Below are 21,952 nucleotides of genomic sequence, written 5' to 3'. Positions count from 1 at the left end.
GATGTAGCTCTTGGCATTGACTGTTGTTGGCATCTTGGACTTTTCAATATGACAATTCTTAATATTCTGATGCCGACTGCAAGTGGTTTATACAAGTTTTTCATTTGGTGTTTGGACTCGTCCCGAAAGAGACAGAGAAAGAGAGAGAGAGAGAGAGAGAGAGACTCGACTGTCATAAAGCTGCACGTTTTAGCTACAGTTGGAGAATCTCAACAATTTTAAAAGTGTGCATTTATGCCAAGTGGCATCTGCGACGGCGTCGGGCGGCCACAACCTCAGTCTCAGCTCCAGACTTCTCCTCAGTTGCTGTTGCAGTTGTCGTTGCAATTTTCGTTGTCGTCGTTCATCGGTTGCCTCCCCTGCCGGCAGTGCGTTTATTAATTAGCAGCCATCCCGATCCCGACACACAAACACACACAACCAGCTGACAGACAGTCAGAGGCAAAAGCTAAGATTTAGCTACAATGCAGAGAGACTCGATCTCGGACTCAGACAAACGCACACTTGCGCATTTTTTCTTCAATTAAAAATCGCAAACAGCATTTCAATCGTCTTGACCGTCTGCTGTTGTTGTTGTTCTTGTTCTCAGTCGGCAAAAAGAAATTGTTTAAATGCCGGCTGCAGGTTCGCCCCACTGGCGACAACTGGCAACTCATGTTAGCTGTTTGTGAAGCAGGCGAAGGTGTGGACAACGTTAGTTGCTAATTTTGCATTTGAATATTTCATAATAATTTCAGAATAGCATAGAATTGTCGGCGATACGACTTTTTACTTGATTTTGAAGCTAATTGTTTGTTTTTCTTTTAATGTTTATGCCATCGCACTATCAACTATATTTGCTTCGAATTATATTTGCTATTTACTGTCGGCAGAGGAGAAAATTACTTTAAAATTGAAAAATTTTATATTGCTTATTATATTACATTAGTTTATTAGTTTACATTTGTTTATTATTAGTTTCTAAATTATAACTACTTATTTATTTAATTTTATAAATTAATTGTTTTTATTTATTACTTTATACATTTTGTATATTAATTATTTACATTATCTTTAACACTACAATTATTATTAGAACTACTCTATTACTTAAGTTTAGTTCAAAGATGACGCTCCTGTGATCCTTAAACCGCCTTCACATCCGCAGATCATCAGGCTGTCTTCCTTCTTATAAAGGCAGCTGCTACCGTTTCTATTCTTGCGCTCTAATCCAGCGCAACTAATAAACCACAAAATGCTGGCTTAAATCCTTTTTGTGCTGCTCCATGCTGCTCTATAAGCTGTAAGCTGCACGAGGCCAAGATGCTTGGTCGATAAATCAAGACAATAACAAGGATACGCCCAGCATGCACACATTGCGTGGCCACACCTTGAAAAAATAAGCAAAAGGATTAAATTCACTCTCTAACGGAGCGCAAGGAAATCCAAGTCCTGGCATACTCCTTCTTAATTGTCTTCAGCTTCAAAAAAAACAAATCCTTTCCGCTACAGCCTACACCCCAAAAGGCCGCAAAGAATGAAAGACAAGACACAACAGCAATCTCGAAGGTGTGTGCGTTGGCATGCAGCATCTAATTTTTTCTTTCCCCTTTTTCGCATCCCTTTCATTGCTGTTAAAAAAAGAAAAGAAGAAACGCACCAGCATGCTCTACTAAATTCAGCTACCCCCAACCCGGAGGAAGATCTAAATTCTAAACTGATGCGCGCATGCTCGACAACAATATGAAGAAATGTCTTGGCACTTAAGTCCCTGCTGATCCCAAAAAAAAAAGAAAGAAACCCTCAAGAAGCAAGCATTCTTCTGCTGCATTCTTGCTAGTCTATTTTTCGGAAATTAAAATGTCTACTCCTACTATTTGTCGGCGAGGGTTCGGCACTCGGATTTCGTTTTTTTAGCTCTCTAGGACTATCTATCACAAGCGCCTGCTGGCTGCCTGTCTCCCGGTGATGATGAATGTGCGCGTTCGCCGTCTCTAATTCAATTTATCTTAGACAAAGTCAGCATCATAATGGTTTTCACTCAACTTTATATATAGCAACAAGAGCGCCAGCTGTCCTTCTTTTGTTTTTTATTCGACTCTTCTTGTGCTTGTCTCTTCATGTGGAAGACATTGTCAGAAGTTTTTAAATGTCATCTTAGAATGGATAAAACTATTTGAACAAAAAACTGATACTTAAACAAGAAAAAAGCTACAGTTAAGTGTCCTCGATCCGCAGACTCATTTTCAATAAAAGTATATACCAATATATACTCAAATAACAACTAAGTATTATATTTATAACATAACCCTAGAGTTCGAAAAAAAAACCAGATTGTCTAAAAAAGACTCTAATACCCGTATTTGTCATATAGAAATAATTATATTTCTTAAAAATCTTCAGAAGTACATATGTATCTTTTTTTTAGTGATCATAAACACTGTAGTCTTGATATCAAAAATTACTCCTTTAGTACGTTACTTACACTTTCTGGATAAAGAAAGTTATAACAACGTTTTACATTAAAAAGCAAAGTATTAGAAACAGATATTCATTTATTTTTTGGAACCATATAATTTGTTTAGTTTTGTCATTACAGAATACAACATTTATATTATACAATTTATTTTGCCTAACTGCTGATGAATTTTATAAATGCCATTAACAATGACTGCAACACACCACATTAGTCGATGGAATTCATAAAAATTAATCGAGTGTTCCATGTGATGAGGGGCTGGGTGCTCGGCTTGTGGCCGGACTGTTGGCGGGGGGCGTGGCATCGGGACTACGTCCAATCGGCACCAGCAACGGACCCATGGGTCGCCTGGCTCGGGGAGCACCGCGTGTGCCGCGACTCACAGGCGTCGATGTCTTGGAGCGCGGTCGTCCCGGTCCGCGTTTGACCAACGAGGCGGATGGTGTGCCCATGGGGCTGGCGAGCACGGGGAAAATGCTAGATGAGTCTGCAAAACGAAACAATTTATAAAAGCGGATTAGTTGAAGTCTGTGATAGAGCCAAACGGCAGTAAAGTACTCGTCCATTAATGTGAATGTGCATTAAATCCCCTGCTTCAAATGCAAATAAAGCAAATTAGTGCGTAGCTCGTAAATTGCAACAATGTTGTCGCTAATACCCCCGACGCTTGTGGCTGCACGTTTCGGCAGCGAATCCTGCCACACATCCGCATCCCTTTTGCAGGCAACAATGTTGCATACTTTTGGGCGCTTCAATTGTGGCTTTTTTAATTGCCGAATCTACACGAGCCAAAAGTGTCCTGTAAACACACACTCCATTCAACGTGGAGAAGTGGCATTTATGCAATGTTGCGTTTGCAAAAATACCCTGTAATGGCGAGTGTTGTGGGTATGCGAATAAGGCTTCAAATTAATTGATTAAATGCAGTAAATTCTGCAATAGTTATACTATAAATATGTTCCTATTCGATTTACTTAGAAATATCATTTAATGTTTCAGTTGTACATAAATTTCTTATCATTTTTTTTTGCATTTATTCCAGTCAATGTTTTAATCTTGTGTCAATTGTAAATTCTTTTAGTTACTTCAAACATTGTTAATAATTTAGTTTAATATCAATTTTATGTTTCTTTTTAAATTAAAATTAAAATTTCATTTTTATTGCAAGTTCTCCTTTATTATTCTAATCAATGTTTTAGTCATTATCGTTTTCTTGTTAAATTTAATTTTGAATTCTCTTCATCAATCAATTTTATTTCCTATCTACGATATCTTCTAGTCGTTACATCACTTTGATGTCTGCACTGCATTTGCATTTGAGATTATGCCTCCATTGAGTACCATGGAGTTTATTTCTGTCACGTGTTGTCTGGCGCTGCCCGCAGCATTTGCATTGTCCACTTCCTCCACCCCGCGACTACACGGACTACAGTACACCAGCATTTTGGTTATGAGTCTGAGCATTTAAGGCGATTTATGCAATTATCATTTGTCGTGTAAATTTGACATGTGCGCCAGCCAACCAACGTGTTTTTCTGTTTCTGTTTTTCCTTAGGCATTTTCAACTGAAAATTGCATGCGAATAGTGATCAGTGCACAATTTTCTATTTGAGTTTTGTCTGTTGGCTGCATTAATTTCTGGCTTTAAATTTTGAGCAGCTGTTTGCATAATTTGCAATAATCGACAGCTCACTCACAGCTCTCAATTATTGGATATTGAAATGTTAGAGAGATCAATATAAGTTTTGAAACGTGTTTGGGAAATAATTTCAAGCATTACAAATGCGTTAATTGGATACGGAATTGGCAGTTTCTTAATGAAAATTTGTATAAATATTATATAGATTTGTATTTGTTGTAATGGTGGAATATTTCGTTACATAATATAATATATAATATGAACTTTAAGCGCAGCTAATTATCAACTTTACAAAGGCTTTTCATTATTGCTTTGGAAGAATACTTTACTTAAAAGTATGTGTACTTTACAGCACTTGTTATAACTGATAAATCATTCACAGTTTAAACTTGAAAAAGGAATTGTTTTATACACTTTCGAAAGGGTTGAATACATTTTTTTCTATGAAATGAAGAATTATATATTTTTTAATAAGTATTTTATTTTAATTTTCTGATGTTTGGGACTAGTTATAAATTAGCTTTGTCAATGAGGTGTATCAAAAATTAATGATTTCTATAAAATTTCCCCTATATATTATATGGATACCTATCTCTTTATAATGTCGTCATGATCGTCAAGTGTATTCACATTCGTTAGCCTAAAAAAATCAATTGCTACCTTCTTGTTTTCCCCACAACATCTACGATAAGGCAGCCAGATGCAAATCTTTAAACAAATATTGGTTTGACTGCGTAAAGAGCGAGAACGCTCAAGTAAAGCTCTTTAAAAGGAATGAAGAGTTGCAACCCGATGGGGAGCCAAGTGCACTGGATGCCAATGAATATAATAATGATGATGAGGATCATAATGATAATGGTTTGTGCTGCGCGCTGAAATTGTCACGTACTACAATATTCCCCCAAATAAATGCGGGCAGCCCAAAAATACCACAAGCAATCGAAGAGTAAGGAAAAAAAGGGGGAAGTCGACCACAAAGTGCAGAGATAATGCCACTCAAGTGGCAGCAATTGCTGTTGCTGCTGCTGGTGAAGATGCAGCACACAAATACTTGTGTATGTAAGCATGTAAAAGGCAGGCGATAAACGTGATTATGACAGCGATTAGCGACAAGTGACACTCGAGAGTCCGCGACGGTAAAAAACCAGGAAGTAGTTCAATAACAACAACAAAAAACTCGCCACTTACCTTCATCGTTTTGTGGCACGGACGGGCCACTTGCAGCCTCAGCCGCCGCTTCCTGCTGTGGCGGCAGCGGTGATGTGGTCGCTCCAGTTGCAGTTCCAACCGCTGGCGAAGTCATCGACGTCGACGTCGTCGGCGTCGGCACGCGCTGCAGCGATCCATGGCCACCGCCGCGTCGTGTGCTGCCACGTGGTCGTCCTCGCTTCGTGCCGCGCGGGTGGTGACGTCGCCGCACCGACGAAATGCCGCCAAAATCGCCCAGGAAGTCTGCAATAAGAATTATGGGTTTTATTGATTAATTGGGGTACTTTTTTTTATTTATTTACTTTTTTTGTTTTTGGTTTCTCCTCATTTTGCCTTTTTTGCGGTTCCCATTGAACAGCTGGCACAAAGCAACCACCCGGTAAAACAAACAGCGAGCTCGTTATAAACAAACAACAAACTCCAATATATTATTGCCGAATTCTTCTTTTTTTTTTTTGTTACATTTTAACAGCACATTTATCTAATTTTATGCCATAAATTCACTCATTTCGGCGCCAGCAATTATGCGGTTCTCTGTGGCAGCCGAAAAGCTATTACTTAAGCAACTGATACGCTTATGGATATCTTCTTTTAGCCAGCTGACAGAGGTCAGAGTTCAAGGAGGAGTGCCACATCTCTGGGTAGTAATTTTTTGTTACAATTTTTAGCATATTTAATAAGTTCAAATGTCCGAAAATTATGGCTTTTTATTTTGTGTAGCAATGCAACTAATAACTAGGAATAGGTCAGTTTATGTTTTTAAATTAAAGATGATCCAATACACCAAACACTTAAGTCTACCAAGATTGTTTCAAATGAAAATAAGCTCAATACATGCTGTTATAAAAAGTGATATATTGGCATGAATTTATAGTAAATTTTCTCATAAAATAAAATTGGTTTCTTCACCCAAATATGTTCTTCAATACTTGCTGCAACCTATTTAGCTAGTTGACTGGACTTGATAACATTGAAGATTAAATATAACGTAGTAAATATTACAGAATCCTTTTGTTGCGTAAATCGAAAATCATCAATCAAACACCCACTTCAGATGGCGCTCAGTTGAATGACAGCAGCTGCTCTGCAACATGTAATGTGTGTCATGACCATATTTGTACTTAACGTGTTACATTTTCTTAGCAAGGCCTAAACACAAATTCCTGTCAGCAAAGAACAGAACAAGTCGAAAACTGTAGACCTTTCATCGTGCAGGGTTCAAGAGCCACTCTACTGAATGCGAATGTGAATCTCAATGTGAATGTGAGTGCATATTTTATTTGTGTATAGACAGCGCGCAACGAGGTTTTCCTTTTGTTTTTGTGTTAGTTTATTTTTTTTTTTGGTATTTCTTCCCTTTGACTTAACTGTAAATTGCATAAATAAAACAAAGTCAACAAGAGAGACGGGCAACAAACCACTGACGAACAACAATGTGGTTGTTGTTCCACTTGTTGTTGTTGTTGTTGCTGTTGCTGTTGTCGTTGTCGCATTGGCGACATTGCTAGGCGCTTGTGCTACGAGTATTTTGGTATGCAACGCAAGTGCAGCAACATCATCACAATCCCAATTCCAATCAACATCAACACAGCAGCAGCAGCAACATCATGATCTTCGTCTCGTCTCGACCGAGTCGCTCATGATCAACTTGCGTCTCGTCAGTTAGACGATAATGATGATCATCATTTCTGCCGCTAGACGTCGTAGTCGTCGACTAGTTGGCCCCTTTGTGGCATTGCCAACAACTTGCAGCAGTTTTTAATGAGACTCCCAGCTCTCGGGGCCCCAACAATCCATCCATCCAGCGCCTCAATCGAGAGCGAGTGCCAAAAAGGAAATATACAATATATATTGAATTGCCATGCCCTGTGTGTGCCATAAGTTTTATCAATAATATTCAATCCGAAGGCAATCCTTTTTTCCATACACTATTTACTTTTTTGGGCAATTTGTTATTTCGCTTGTTGTCTATTGTTATTGTTGGTGTTGTTGTTGCTTTGCATTTGCCATGGATTTCGGTCAAACGTTGCGCGGCATTGCAGCAAGTCACAGAAATTGTCAAAAGTTTCGCTTTTTAGCAGAATTTACCCCCAAAAGTCATCGAAACGGTTGCAGAGAAAATAATATTAACAGGCAAAGGGAATCGACTATGAAATGCTCTACAAACAATAAAATAAAATATTTTATATAGTTAAATGTTATAGTCAAAGTCTTAGAAATTTAAATAAAAAATAATTACTAAGTTCCATATATTGTTTATTTTATAGAAATTATAATCTGTACTAGAAATGTAGAGAAGATTGCTTCGCATATTGAAATAATAATGTGTCCAAAGTTAAGCTTTCTTTACAAACTTTCTCTCAATACTTAAGGACTTGTTGTGCAGCGCATGTTTGGCTGTTATTGATAATATTTCGACTACTATTTTACAAGGTAGAACACGTATTTATGATTGATAATAAACATTTTCGCTTTTGTTTGTTGCCAGCAAAGTTGTTGGCCCCCTCCAACATATTGTGCATTAACACGAAACGTCAGGCAGCAGGAAAATCAGATACATTCGACTTAAGGAACTTAAAGACATGAATATACTTTGCTGTGCATAATCGGATTTTAGAAATCATTCATTCAATTATCTAATTGATTTGACTGATGATCATTTGTGAACCTTGATCCTGTCTTGGCCCAATGTGACGCATGTTTGCTACGCTCGATAAGCAGACATTTGGGCAGAGAATCCAAGAGACGCCAAGATACCAACGAGAGAAGCACAAAGTCTGCCACAATGGCATTCATTGTGGCTGCTCACCTTTGACTGCCAGAGACGACTCTAATGCGCCTGCCATGACTAAGTGCGCCGCCTTGCTTTGCCTTCGCCTTAGTCTTGGCCAGAGTTTTTTTCTTGCTGTGTGTTACGGCTACTGTAATCAGCGTGAAATTGCTGGCAATTGTAGATTGCAAGATTGGCTACCTTATTGTAAGAGTGTGAGATTATGATTTACTACAAAACTTAACTGCACAGGAAATTTTACATTTGCCAAATCATAAGGGAATACTTGACTTTACATATAGAAATATTCAAACTCGGGACGAGACACTGGCTTCGACAGATAGATCAGTCGTATTTGATGCAATCGCCAGCCGCGTGGCGTAAACTTCTTGCGCTTCGGTGGCGGTTCATCCAACGCCGCCACAGGCTTCTCTGGTATGGGACAATGCGGAGGATTTGGTGGCATTATATGCGGCTTGGCTAGGCTGAGAATGCGTGCTGTGGGACGTGCTTTTAACGCTGATGGACGCACTGGAAACCGTAACTGAGCCCAATAGTCATCCTCGATATCCTTGTTCACAAAACAGCAGGGCATAAAGGGTCCTCGGAAGGGTCGTCCTTTGTCGTGTTTCGCTGGCTGTCCCCACACAATGACCGGCGAGTAGTGAAACTCTTCGCGATAGTAAACATGTTTTGGGGTCACTTTGCGTGGCAGCGGCTTCGATAGGTTCTCCATTTTCTCCATTAACTCTTCCATTTCCATTTCACGCTTGGCTCGCGCACATGGCAATATCTTTTCCGTGCAGGGCACAGGTTGTTCCACCATGGGCACTTCCTTGGGCATGGCTTTTTCCAGCGCCCACTCAAAGAACTTGCGCCAATCCTTCTTCGACATGGGTCCCGGTTTCTGCCAGCGTGTCAACTGGCGTTCCACTTTCGGACGACATCGTTTCACGGGACGAGCATTGCGCTCGACCCATGCCACCCACGATGGTTCGGGAGGAGCGTTCTCATCCTTGTCACCTCCATCAGCCTCGCGAGTCTCGTCCTCGTTACTCATTGTGTGTTATGCAAATCAACTTTATACTTTAAATTTAAATAAAATGTATATATTTATGCTCAATTTTTTTTTTTTGTGCCGCTAAGCATATGTTTTTTTGTAGACGTTTATGAAAATAATGCCGTAAAATTAGTATTAGCCAGCAAGGCAAGGCATGCTAAAAAAACACTGATATATTGGAATTGATTGGATAAATTCGACTAGTTTTTGCCATTTAAGTCAAGGCGTTAAAGTTAGAATTTCATTTCGGAATTTGAATGTAAAAGATGAATAAATAGATTTGGTTTACAAAAGCCGAACTGTGTCGGTTTATATTTTAATAGTTCTTCTACAAAATGTAACTTTTATAAATTGAAATAGTTTTTCTATGAAGTAAAGGTACAACAATTTAAATTTTAGATAAAAAGATGATCAAATTATATACATATTAAAAATAATAATAATAAATATATAAAGCTTACTAACAAATAAGAAAGCTACAGTCGAGTGTGTTCGACTGAGGGATACTTTTCATACAGTATTCTAAATTAATATACACAAAAATATTGAAACATACATACATATACAGGTAAATTTATATAGTTCAAAACCAGATTGTCAGTCGTGTTATGTAGCGGCTAACTCAACAATTCAACTTTTATTGGATCATAATTAAACTTTAAGGAATCATAAATATGTATGTTAGTTGATATTGCTTATATAGTGCCTATTTAAATGCTGCTGGGATGCGAGCTAGGACAATATAAATCGACTAATAGAATAATAGATTACACTTTATATTCCAACCTAACACTCTTCTCATTACCCTAACAAAAACATACAAATCTTTTGCAATGTAAAAGTGTTTGTGTATTTAAACTATGAAATTAGACAATCTTCATTTATCAAGTTGGATTCATTGAGCAGCAATTCTCTGACTTACTGACATACATTAGACAAAAATGTATCGTCTATTGTCTGTCAGTAACCCATCGAATTGCTGTACATCGAATCCGTTCTTTGGCTGAGCATTCGTTTTTTGCATCTACAGCACCGACAGATTTCCAGTTCAGCCAGCACACGTCGATTCGGCCTAGCTAAATACTCGAGTCTAGACAAATGCATCCTCCACTGATTTAAAGTCATTTTTGTCCGCTTACGCGGCATATTATCCCAATCTATTGGGATGGGACAATGTGGCTTTGGTGGATAGACACGCGGTTGGGCCAACTCAATGATTTTCTGTGTGGGTTTCGCTCGCAGCGCATTTCTTGAGATGGGAAAACGTAAATTTGCCCAGAAGGCCGCCTTGACATCCTCGTGCTGAAAACAACACGGCACAATTGGCATCGGCCAAGGACGACCGCGTTCCGGTTTCTTTTGTGGCCGCCGGTAATCGATTTGTGGTCGAAATGGAAACGGTTTCTGGGGTGGTGCAATAAATTTATCGCGCTTATAGCGGGGAACACTCAGATCATCGAACTTTTCTTGCAATCGCTTTTTCTTCTCTTGCCTCTCCTTTTCCTTGGGCTCCACACAAAAGAATACACCAGGTATATAAGTGCGAGACCTTCGTTTGGGTTTCTCTATTGATCGCTGATAATTGACACCGCCATTTGTCTCCACCCATTTGTAGAAATTAACCCATTGCTGCCGGCTCATGGGTCCAGCTTTTTGCCAACGCGTCGGTTCCATTCTTGGACCAGGCGAATATCTTTGTTTTGGCAGCGCATTGCGATTAACCCATTCTAGCCAACTGGGCTGTACGTTGCTGATCGAGCTCATTCTTTCACTTAGTGTGCCGTTAATTTTGACTTTTTGTCCAAACTCGTTAAAAACCTACAATTTGATATAATTTTCGAATAATGTTTTTTCAATGCTCTGCATTGTTTTTTTCAAAGCATAAAAATACTCGGAAATTTATATCAAACGAAACTTTTACATTTTAATGAGAAATCAATGTCTGGTTTAAGGGCAATAGAACATGACAACAAAAAGAAACTAACTATTTGGTAAGCTAATTACAAGTACTATATCCTCACAGTTGCCAATCGTTTTTGTGGTGGTACTAAGAGCAACATCTGCCTTGGCGTATCGAGGGTTGTATCATTAAGTAAATGTAGCGTAAAATTGCTTTTGTTTCCGCCGCCAGCTCCACTCGATGCCTTCGATGTGTCCCGATGGCATATGTGGTGTCAATTTCATACATGTTATGAGCACTCTGCGGTTGAGTATGAGTTACTCACACACACACATACACACACATACAAACAGTCGCACACTCAGATTGATGACTTTGAACTTGGTCTGAGTGTTGTCCTTAGAGTAAAGTAACAGTTCCGGCAACAGGAAATGCCCAACAAGCAAGCGAAGGAGGGCAACAAAAAACACAACACAACCAAAAAAAGTGACTTGTGAATTATTAAAATTCTACAGGCATCGATAATACTCGCTTGGCTACTGCGTTGGCTAACACGAAAGCAAAAGCAGGCAGAGAGAGAGAGAGGCATGTGGTAAGAGGACAGAAAGGAAACCAAAGCAAGTAAAAAGAGCCAGACACAAAATCGTGGTTTGACCAGCTTAGAAACTGGCGACAACAAATCATGACAACGGTAACCAACAAACTGCCGACGACGACGACAGCAACAACGATGTGGCGACATGAAGGCAACGCTGTTGCAAGTCGAAGACGACGACGACGGCGGCGGCGATGCACATCATCAAATGCAACACGCGGCAGCCTGGATGATAATGAAGATGGGCGACAATGCCAGCAAGCGGGCCAGCAAACGACGACGACGACAAACACAACAACGTTAGAAAGGTACTCGCAACAATCACAAGGCAAAAAAGTGCGATCAATTGCAATGCGCACCGAATTTCAATTGGGCATCGACGCAAGTCGCAAGAACCAAGATCGAAGAACGCAAGCCAGTGCAAAGCTTTTGTAATGGATGTCGAATGGCATCCGAGCAAAATAAAGCTGCTATTGATGATAAAACAGCAGCAAGAACGAGTAAACTTATACTCGAAGAGTGCCAGTTAACCAAGCTCATCCAACTGCGATCGGTTCAATTCATAGTTGTCTTCGGTGTCGTCGTCGTCGTCGTCGTAAGGCAGTCGGACAATGACTACAAAAGGAATTGGGTTATGACCTCGAATGCGTGTCGCCAGCATTATTGTGTTGTGCTCCTCTCTTCTGCATCTCCTTCTTCTTCTTCCTGGCTAGGAGTGCGTGATTAAGCCGTTTGCTTTGTGGCTGGGGATATATGCAACTCTTTTCAAATAACATACTTGCTGTTGCCGGATTTATTCGAATAGATGACAAATATTTTGCAGAATTCCAACAGTTGCATATGAATTTCTTATGCTTTGAATATACTTAGTTTGCAATTCAAAGAAGACGAAAAATTGCCACCAAAAGTTCAAATAGTTCTTGAATTATAATGTAGAGATCATTACAGACATTTCCATTAAGAACTGATAATAAAAAAGTGATATTCTATAATATCTTTAAAAAATATTCTCTACATTATATAACGAATATATTTATTTGCCACCTGCAGTCGACAAAAAATTTTTAAACATAACCTCTTATGAATTTTGTATGACGTTATTATTTATTATTCATTCAATTATTTTGCAACACTTCAACAAAGAATGTAATATATAAATATGTTAATTGAGTTCTAAATGAACAACTGTGGTTACATAAATTATAGCCATTGCTCACAAATTGTTTTGTTTACTAGTTGCAATCTGCTTAATTTAGAAACCAACTAAAATATTTGGAGTTTCAATAACTTCACATTGTAGTTACTTTTGTTATCAATAGCAATTACAAAATCCATATCGCAATGGAACTTGTAAATATGCAAATTGAGTTCTTAGCAAATAACTGTTGTAACATAACTCATGCCCATTGCTCAAAAATACCTTCACTAATTATTTGATTTAAGAACCGTCGAAAATTCTCGCATTTAAATGAAATAATCGCCAATTTGCAGTTAAGCAAAAGCAAATACCGAAACAAATTCTATACTCAAAGTGCGCCTGAATGTTATGCATTTGCTCATGTTTAAGTTTTCTCGTTGGAAATACTTCACATTGAGTAAATATGATTAACCAATTTAAGTCAAAACCACTTTAATTATAAAGTTTTAAATCAAATGGACAAAGTGGCAACTGTGATCACGATTGCAACCGTCAATCGGATCACAGATACATCTATACACACATGCAACGAAAATATATCTTAAACTGCGAGAGGAACGCGGAGTGCAGAGATCGAAGTTCTGGCCTGCGAGGCACGTACTCGCTCTGGGCGCTATGGGGGCCAATAAGGTGTAAATTTATGCTCGAACGACAGTAAAGAAAATCCAAATAACAATAATAAATACACGACTCAAACGCAGCCATTAGCAAACGAGCCTATGCAATTTATTGTTAATTTTTATTAAAGCTCAACAAAACGCACATATTTCGTATGCCAACATTTCAGATTCTTTTTTTTCTTCACATGAATTTTGTAATTATTTGTAAGCTGTGTGAATTTTTGTGGCCAATCAGCGTTTTTGTTCGCAGTTTTTTTGATTTGCTGCCAAGATTTGAGCGTAATTGTAACTCATGGCTAACGTGTATTCTATGAGAGACTTTTTTTTTGTTTTGGTCTGTTGTTGTATTTATCGCTTTTGTTTGTTATCCATTATTTATTTATTTATCGTTTATCGTTGTTATTGTCTTGTTCTTTGGGAGTTTTGCACCTTGTTTTACAACTGTTTCTTTAATTATTTATATGTATCACAAGTTGCAAGTTGACAAAGTGGACAAGGATCTATGCTCCACAGCTAATGAATAATGAATACGCTCTGTGTGCCACATTCAATTGGGCGTTGTTTGCCAGACAGGTAAAGTATCTGTTGAATGCAGTTGTTGACTGTTGAGAAAGTAATCCGTATCTTTTTGCACAATCAAAAACAGAAATGAAGTGCTGCGACTTGGCACGTGTCCATTTGAAAATGAAATGAACTGCGAAACTTAAATGAAATCAATTAAGAAATAGTTTTACTCTCTTTCGTTACACAATGTCCAGAAACAATTTGAATGCCTTGCACGATGTCTAGGCAACCGGATGATTTGTGGACTCACTTGCGACTAGTATTGTGTAAAATTAACCCACATTTCTGGCGCCGTTTGCCAAGAAAATGCGAAAAATTGTTTACAATCAACAGGCAAGAGAAAAAACAATCCTGCCTGCATAAAATTAAATGTGCTCTCAGCGGGTAAAACGTAACGAAAAACTGCGAAGACTCCGTTGTTATGGACCACATCAAGTGTCTGTATCATGGAATGCAGTTAAGTAAACTGCGTTCGTGAAGCAAAATCTCTTAACTTTTAACTAGTGTCGAGTGCGTGAGGCACGCGTAATTGGATGAACTCTCGAGTAGTTAGTTAGGGTTGCGTCTCAGACCGGATGTGGAGTGGAGCAATGAGATTCTTTAAGCAGCTCTTGTTGAGATTCTTAAAGCATAATTAAACTTATTCAAAATTGCACTTTGAGCTAGATAAGTACATAAACCGTGATTGTAAATCAAATATTTGATATTTCAATTCAAGTACTTAATTGCTAACTTTTTATAATAATTGATATTTATTTTCTTTTCCTATTCGATAAATCAATAAATCTTGCCCCGTCTTTCTCTCGTAGCTAATTTTAATTATTAACAACTATAAAAAAAGTGAACTTAAATGCCAAACAGCTCGTTTGAGGCAATGAAATGTGAACATATCAATAAAAGACAAATCCGTTGGCTCAATTCGTATCATGACAATTTCTCATTTTGGCCCACAACAAACAGCAAATAAATGTGCACAGAAAAAAGGAAGACGGCGAAATTACGAAATCAAGGCAAGAGAAGAGGTAAAACAACAAAAAAACAAAACTCGAAACGAGTAACACAATTTATGTAGCCAAAACACGTGAAGCCATTGATTAAATTAGATGTTTTCATTTGCCAAGCCCTGCATTCAGCAAAAGGAAAAAACGCCAATGAAATGGCATATAAAAAATATTTATGAGCGCCTCGTTTTTTGTTTGTGGTATTTTAATGCACTCTTTGCTATAGAGTGGTAGTAAGCCAAGCAAATCAATAGGCCAAAAAAATAAATATAAAAATAAAAGCGACTCCAACTAACTGACAAGCGAACCGCATTCGAGGAACATAATCAACTGGCAGCAAATGGCAAGCTCTGACAGCGAGTGCGCGATATTAAATTGGGTTGCGTACGTGGCCAAAAAACAAAAAGAAAACAAATGCAGCAACAAATCTCAGAGTTGGCCATTACAAATGAAAACGTTATCAACCGACAGGCCAACAAGAGCAAACGACATACGCTTAAATTTGTTACGATCGCATTGTAAACCCATCTGCGAAGCAGTTAACCAGGCAAATAGTCAAAGCCAAAGACAAGTTGGAATCAGTTAGCAGGTTGTTGGCTGTGGTTGTTGCCTCTTGTTTGTTGTCTCGTTGCCTGTTGCCAAATCTGTTGATGTTGCACTTGTCGTGCTGTTGTTGCCTACTTTTCAACGTCTTGTACTTTCGATTGGTTAATTGTTAAACAAATTTCAAATTTTATTTATATTTGCGCTCTTTTATTTCGAATGCAAATTGCATGCGGCAAACAAGTTGCAATCATTAAGTTTGCTGTTGCTTGTTGCTGGTAGTTCTTGTTGCACATCCCACATGCAATTTGCAACTCATAACAAACGGGCCAAGTTGTTTAAAGCCAACTCACTCAGCTGTTCGACCGCATTCTGCGATGCCTTCGCGATGCCAATTGCCAAATCATTTGAATTATTAATTACAAAGTGATTGGAATATGTTAAGAATTTGTGTTGCATGTTGCAATACAGCTGGTTAAATGGGGCTTATGTGAACTGACAGCGAGTGCAAATATAAAAAAGAAGCGGTACTTGAATAAATTGTAATTTAATTTAAATAAAGGAAATTGGTTTATGTGTAAAGGGAATTAAGTTTAATATAATTTTGGTACTCACTCATTGAATCATTTTGCGACAAGCCACTTGGACTATCGCCATCGACAACTAAAGCCTCATTATCGGAATCATTGTCAGCTTGCGTCGGTTGCTGCAGTTGCTGTTGCAACACACATGTTGCACCTGGCACATAAGTCTCTTGGCTGAGTATTTGGTTGGTGCTGTCGGTGCCAGCGCTGGATGTGGATGACGCAATGCCAACATCAATTGAATCCTCATCCAGCTCGTGTTTAATGCGTTTGCTGCAACTGGCGCCGTCTTCTTCATTGGCCGCAATTGTAATGCCACCCATATTAACGTCCTAAAAATTATAATTGTAATAAAAAAAATATACATTTTAGTATAACAATAACGATCAATTAGCATTTTTATGAGCAACGGAAATAAGGCTGAAGTATGTGTATAGTTTTGTTATCTAAATATTCCACCCCATCCTCAAGTGCTAACTGGGCCCAACCCTAGCTAAAGGTTTCACTTTATAATTTATGCCTCACTCTGCTGTTGTTGTTCTTCTTGTCGGGTTGATCAGCTACAAGGTCTAAGAAGTTTCGGGAACTGGGAATGAGGACATGCTTCAGGGGTTAGCTGGACTGTGGGGTAGATTTTAAACAGTTTTGCATAAAATTTGCACAGATTTCGTTGGCAATTATCAAGATATGCAGCACAGTAGCTACTACTTTGGGATTACACTTGTTATTGTTGGGAGTGAATAGTTAAAGTTCAACTTGCATCTGGCTCAATGGAGCATAGAGCACACACTAATGAGGCTAAGTGGTTGTTAGGTCTGAAAGCCGTTAAAAACATGTAACAACTGTGACACAGAACGAGTGCAATCAGTTCCAAGTGAATCATTTTAATGCGAGTATAAATAGAAAGAAAGCATATCTATGGTTAATGCCACTTAACCTCAAACTTGAACTGACAAACAGTAAATGAATTGACAGCCAGACGTTGCAGTGCAAGAGGTAGCACACAGCAAGAGGAAGCATGCAACAAGATGGCTGCGTGCCATAAAAAGTACTTATAGATTGTGGTATATGAACTTGACTGCAAGTCGAACCCCTCCAAACCGACTGAGAGTGAAGCACACAGAGACCCCTAAGAGTAGAACTCATCCAAAAACTTACAGCATAGAGAGCCCAGAGAGAAAAGAGTAAAGACAAAACAAGAAACAGAAGAAGAAACAAAGCAATGAAAAAGAAAAAGAGGCAACAGACCATAATCAGTGTTCCATTGAACGCACAAAATCATTTAGCGAAACCGAGAAGCGAGAAGGTGGGCTGCACCACCAAGCAAAAGGTACTTGAAACTGTTTTCCAAGAGCCCAAGAGCCAAACGAGAGTTGGACGCAAGTCCGAAGTTGGTTAGAGCAGCGAGTGTTTGCTTTAGACAACACGATGGGGAAGACGAACACAACACAACACTTGGATGAATGAATATTGTATATAGGCAGCAATAAGAGATCCAAAGCTGGCAGCAAGTTCAAAGCACGCTACGTAGCAGACCAAGACAAGCCCAGTGCGATGAGTTGAGTCTTGTAGCAAATTGAATTGTCGTTGCTGCTGCTGCTGTTGTTGTTGCTGCTGTTGCATGAATCACGTGACCATGACCACCGTGCACAGTGCCCAAGTAAGAACAACAAAAGCCAGACTCAATGCTGTGTATCTCTATATGGCCAAGTCGCAATTTGAACTTCACTTAAAAGATCATTTACTTTCATTGAGAGACTGCGCAACTTGTCGTCGCATGTAACAAGTGTAAACTTGGTCTAATAACCTGGCCATTAACAGCCATTCGAATCATGCGTTAAAGCGACAAAACTCTTCTCTCGTAATAGCTACAAATACTTTCTTGTACTCCAACCGGAAGTCTTTAGATTACGAATTCTTTTTCGCTGTTGTCCATTTTGGGCATTCGGTATTGGGCATTGGGCTTTGCACTTACCTTATTTGGTCGGCGTCGTTTGCGTTCATTCTGTGTTGCAGCTGCGCCTGATGTTGCCGCTGTTGCCGTTGTAACGGGGGAGCTGGATGCAGTAACCTCCTCTTTAACTTGCAGCTTTGCTTCCTGGCGATCTGTTAACAGAGAACATACATCAAGAGTTACATAATTAGGTCAGCTTTTTGACTTTAGCAAAACTTACATTTCATTTCAATTTCTTCGTCATCCAAAAGCAAAGACACAACTTCTTTGGGCTTCAGCGTATCGGGCTTGAAGTTACCGCCACTTATAACCATGCGTTGAATCTACAAAAGAAGCAGCGATAAATATCAACATTAATATATGCATAAATTGGTTCAAAAATCTTAAAAGAGCAATGCGCCAGGAAGTGAAATGAAACACGTCGAAGCGCCAAGGGGACTTTCTTCCGCTCTCTGTCGGTCTAAGCACTTTAATATGATAATCAAGGGTTCGGCAATTAAACTAATAAATGCAGACAGTAGGCACTACAATGGCCAAGTGTTTGTGTATATATAGAAGAGAACTTAAAGGCGTAACCAAAATGTCGCCTAACCAATTGTATAATTAATTTCCGGTATCGTTTTACCCCCCAAACAATGAATGCAGAGTCGTGTACAAGTGTTTCATGTGTGCGGCTCGTGTTTCATTTGCCAGTTTTTGAAAAAGGCGCAACAATGCGCCAAAGGGAAGTCCACGCACGTGCCTAATATGCGGCTAAACAATGCTGCTGGAACCCCAAGCAATTGCTTCGTTTTTGATAAATAAGAAAGAAGTACAACACAAAAAGAGTTTTGCGGTTTCCTGGCACTCAAGTCATTTTTTCTTTGCTTACCTCGCTCTTTTCTCGTGCTCGTTGCAAAATGCGCTCCTCAATCGTTCCCTTGCAGATCAGACGGTAAACGGTCACCTGTTTGGTCTGGCCCAAACGATGGGCTCGATCCATGGCCTGTTGGTCCACGGTGGGATTCCAATCCGAATCATAGAAGATAACCTGTAAGTAACATAAGCATAAGAGAAACAGATTAAATATCATCCTTGGTTCAATATTCGAATTTCAAATGAATATGCAAATGCGTAAAAGACACGCACATCCTTTCGCAATCCTTTTGATATGCATATCTCAAACATAAGAAAGGAAAAATACCGATACCGGGCTCTTTGGTAATCCACTTTATTGTGTCACGATTTTCTACGCCTTTCCTGTTTTTCCTCACACAAGAAAAACTCTTTTTTTTCTTTTGTATGCGCTGCATGTGCAGAGTGCAAGTGTGCAGCGATTTTTATTTAAGGGTTGCCATTTCCGGCACTGATAAACCTAATTATATTGAACATTGAATTTAGAACACGTGTTGGCTGATGAGTGTTCTGTATTGTTCCTTTTTTTGGGATAGCATTTCCGCTTAACAACCATGTTCTGCATTTCATTTAAATTGAGATAAAGCCACGGACAGTTCAGCCCTAACATAAAATAGATTATGACTTGGGGGAAGTAAAAACAAGGCATTCTATCATAGCAAACATTCCAAAATATTTTGCTAACATCGAACATCTCATTTCCAATTCAATTTATAATGCAATTTCAATTAGATTCAATTTAATTTATGAATAATTTTACTTTCACTTGACAATCACCAAAGTTGTATATCTTTTTTAAGAAGCTAAAGTGTATAGTTAAAGTGTATCTTAAACTGAAAAATATAGAATTATATTTAAAATTATAAACTTTTGCAATGCTTTTACGTTCACCGTGCATAATCGCAGTGTATATTTGATCTTTTCAAGCACATAATCTAATTTAACTGCTACAAATTTATGTCACACTTTTCTGCTTATAAAAAAGATGAGCTAATAAGTTCCTTCAACATTAGTTTGTTGGCGTCGAATCGATAAGAACTAAGTGCGATGAAGCTGAAGCTTGTGTATTTGTTGTTGCTCAGTCAATTGACTTTCATTTTGGCAGCGTTCATGGATATCGTTGAAAAATCAATGTGGATTGAACAAAAAGTGGATCATTTCAACAAGAGTGACAAACGAACGTGGCAAATGGCAAGTTTTAGGAACTTGATCACATGTTGATCTAAGAATAATAATAACAATAATCATGACTTTAGCAATATTTGGCGAGTGATACATTCTTTAAGCCTGGTGGACCGATAATGATCAATATAAATGCAGAATGGGAAATGGTGCCAAAAAATCATTTTTTTTGGAATGTATTTTGAGCTTGTTGAAATTTTCAATGCGTATGCATTTGAAACCGAGCATCGATACTATGGCAGAAGTTGGCCAGTCCAGTGAGTACAAATTAATGAGAATATCTAGAAGACAGTTTCAAATTCACTTTATTCACAGAAATATGACAGTCGAAAACCTACAATATTTGACTACGAGGCAAGTACTAGCCGATCTGGCGCATTTTATAAGACAACAGAAGGCCACGATTCCAGAGATAGCTAACTCTAAAGTCATAATAATCGGATGTTCGTATGCTGCCAACTTGGTCACATACTTTCGCAAAGATTATCCAGATCTAATCGATGGTGGCTGGGCAGCGGGGGCGGGACTTGCCTATCGGCTCGATTATTCGGGTAATGTTCAATGCGAAATCTGACTGCTTAATGTAATTAATTTGTTTTCTTCAGATGGCTATGTGAGTGCTGGCAAATCATTACGAAAATTCGGAGGAGATGCTTGCTATGATCGTGTCGAGCACTTTTCCAAAACATATTTGAATCACAAAAGGCAGAAAAGCGATACCTATAAAATGTTGAAGTTACTAAATTTGACTGAATATTATGAAGATATGCGCTCCATTATTTTAGTACATGCACAACATCGCAAGTGAGTGTCTTTAATTGCAAACTATAGATTTATTAATTATAGACAATACTTTTCGTTTTCAGTGCGACTGGAATGCAAAAGTTGTGCAAAAATATTACATCAGTTGACCCGAAGAATATTAATGAGTTCGGTCGATTACTAAAGTTATTCCTATCACAAACAGTTATTGACCATTCGGATAAAGTTAAAGAGATAAACTTCAATCCCAAATATGCAGGTAAGTTAAGTTATTGATACTGAATGCAACAAGGATCACAAGCGAATCTTTTCAGCTCGTCAAAATTTTTATCAGACTTGCAGTGAGTTTGGAGACATTTTCACCACAAGTTCACGACATCAACCTTTTGGAGATACTCATCCGTTTGGCAAAGAAGTAGCAAAGTGTAAAGAGATCTTTGGGCCCAAATTTACCATCGATTACATCAGTAGCAAGGTTGATGAAATCACTGCAAAATATGGAGCTCAACATCCGAATGTTGATCATATTTATTTTACAAAAGCCGAAGATGATCCTTGGCGTTGGGCGGGCATCACCGATGAATGTGCTACAATCATTCCAGGTACAACTTTATGCCGTTTGCAAATAAGTTTATACTATATATTTGATTTATAGGAATTGGACACTGCAAAGAACTGAGAGCACGTGCCCCAACCGATTGGCCAACAACTTCAGCGGCTCAGCAAAAAGCCATCGATTTGATAAGGGACTGGATAAATGGCAATGGCACAACGCGCGAAACTCTAATCAAATGTTAAACGTGAATGTTAAAAATAAATTATCAAAATTGTCTATCGATTGCTAAGCGATAGCCTCGCTAATTAACAATGATGTAGAGCACGCTATTTATGCCTTATCGATAAGTATTATCAGTTGAAATGGAGTAAAAACCAACTAAGGTTAGACTAGCACAAAATGATTAACACACCGCATGACAATTGTGTTGAGGTTTTAGGCTAACAATGTTGTGCTGTTGTTT

General features: G+C 38.5%; 4 protein-coding genes across 5 annotated transcripts in view; 1 reads left to right on the top strand and 3 right to left on the bottom strand.

Annotated features, from left to right (window-relative positions):
• Positions 1–2,516: 2,516 nt before the first annotated feature.
• LOC133835671 (chromatin-remodeling ATPase INO80) overlaps positions 2,517–21,952 on the bottom strand; it is a 53,518-nt gene continuing 34,082 nt past the window's right edge. For both annotated transcript variants that reach the window (XM_062265700.1, XM_062265699.1), the window contains 6 exons: positions 18,967–19,125; positions 18,316–18,418; positions 18,117–18,247; positions 16,173–16,473; positions 5,286–5,549; positions 2,517–2,945 (listed from right to left, as the gene is read on the bottom strand). In XM_062265700.1, the coding sequence (XP_062121684.1) occupies positions 2,689–2,945; positions 5,286–5,549; positions 16,173–16,473; positions 18,117–18,247; positions 18,316–18,418; positions 18,967–19,125 (1,215 nt within the window). In that variant the 3' untranslated portion in view covers positions 2,517–2,688. The remainder of the gene's footprint in view (positions 2,946–5,285; positions 5,550–16,172; positions 16,474–18,116; positions 18,248–18,315; positions 18,419–18,966; positions 19,126–21,952) is intronic.
• LOC133837627 (uncharacterized) lies at positions 8,279–9,304 on the bottom strand. The gene has a single exon (XM_062268456.1). The coding sequence runs from the start codon at positions 9,134–9,136 to the stop codon at positions 8,369–8,371; it is 768 nt and encodes a 255-aa protein (XP_062124440.1). The 5' UTR covers positions 9,137–9,304; the 3' UTR covers positions 8,279–8,368.
• Positions 9,963–12,393, bottom strand: LOC133837853 (uncharacterized). Its single transcript, XM_062268756.1, has one exon. It carries the CDS (start codon positions 10,898–10,900, stop codon positions 10,097–10,099), a length of 804 nt encoding a protein of 267 aa, XP_062124740.1. The 5' UTR covers positions 10,901–12,393; the 3' UTR covers positions 9,963–10,096.
• Positions 20,004–21,794, top strand: LOC133837199 (putative serine protease K12H4.7). Its single transcript, XM_062267876.1, has 7 exons — positions 20,004–20,180; positions 20,246–20,428; positions 20,487–20,722; positions 20,777–20,975; positions 21,038–21,192; positions 21,248–21,535; positions 21,589–21,794. Exons 2-7 carry the CDS (start codon positions 20,304–20,306, stop codon positions 21,729–21,731), a joined length of 1,146 nt encoding a protein of 381 aa, XP_062123860.1. The 5' UTR covers positions 20,004–20,180; positions 20,246–20,303; the 3' UTR covers positions 21,732–21,794.

The sequence above is a fragment of the Drosophila sulfurigaster genome, chromosome 2R (genome assembly GCF_023558435.1).
Source record: "Drosophila sulfurigaster albostrigata strain 15112-1811.04 chromosome 2R, ASM2355843v2, whole genome shotgun sequence".
Lineage (NCBI taxonomy): Eukaryota > Metazoa > Arthropoda > Insecta > Diptera > Drosophilidae > Drosophila > Drosophila sulfurigaster.
The sequence above is the reverse complement of the archived record's forward strand: the minus strand, read 5'-3'. Positions and strand labels throughout refer to the sequence as shown.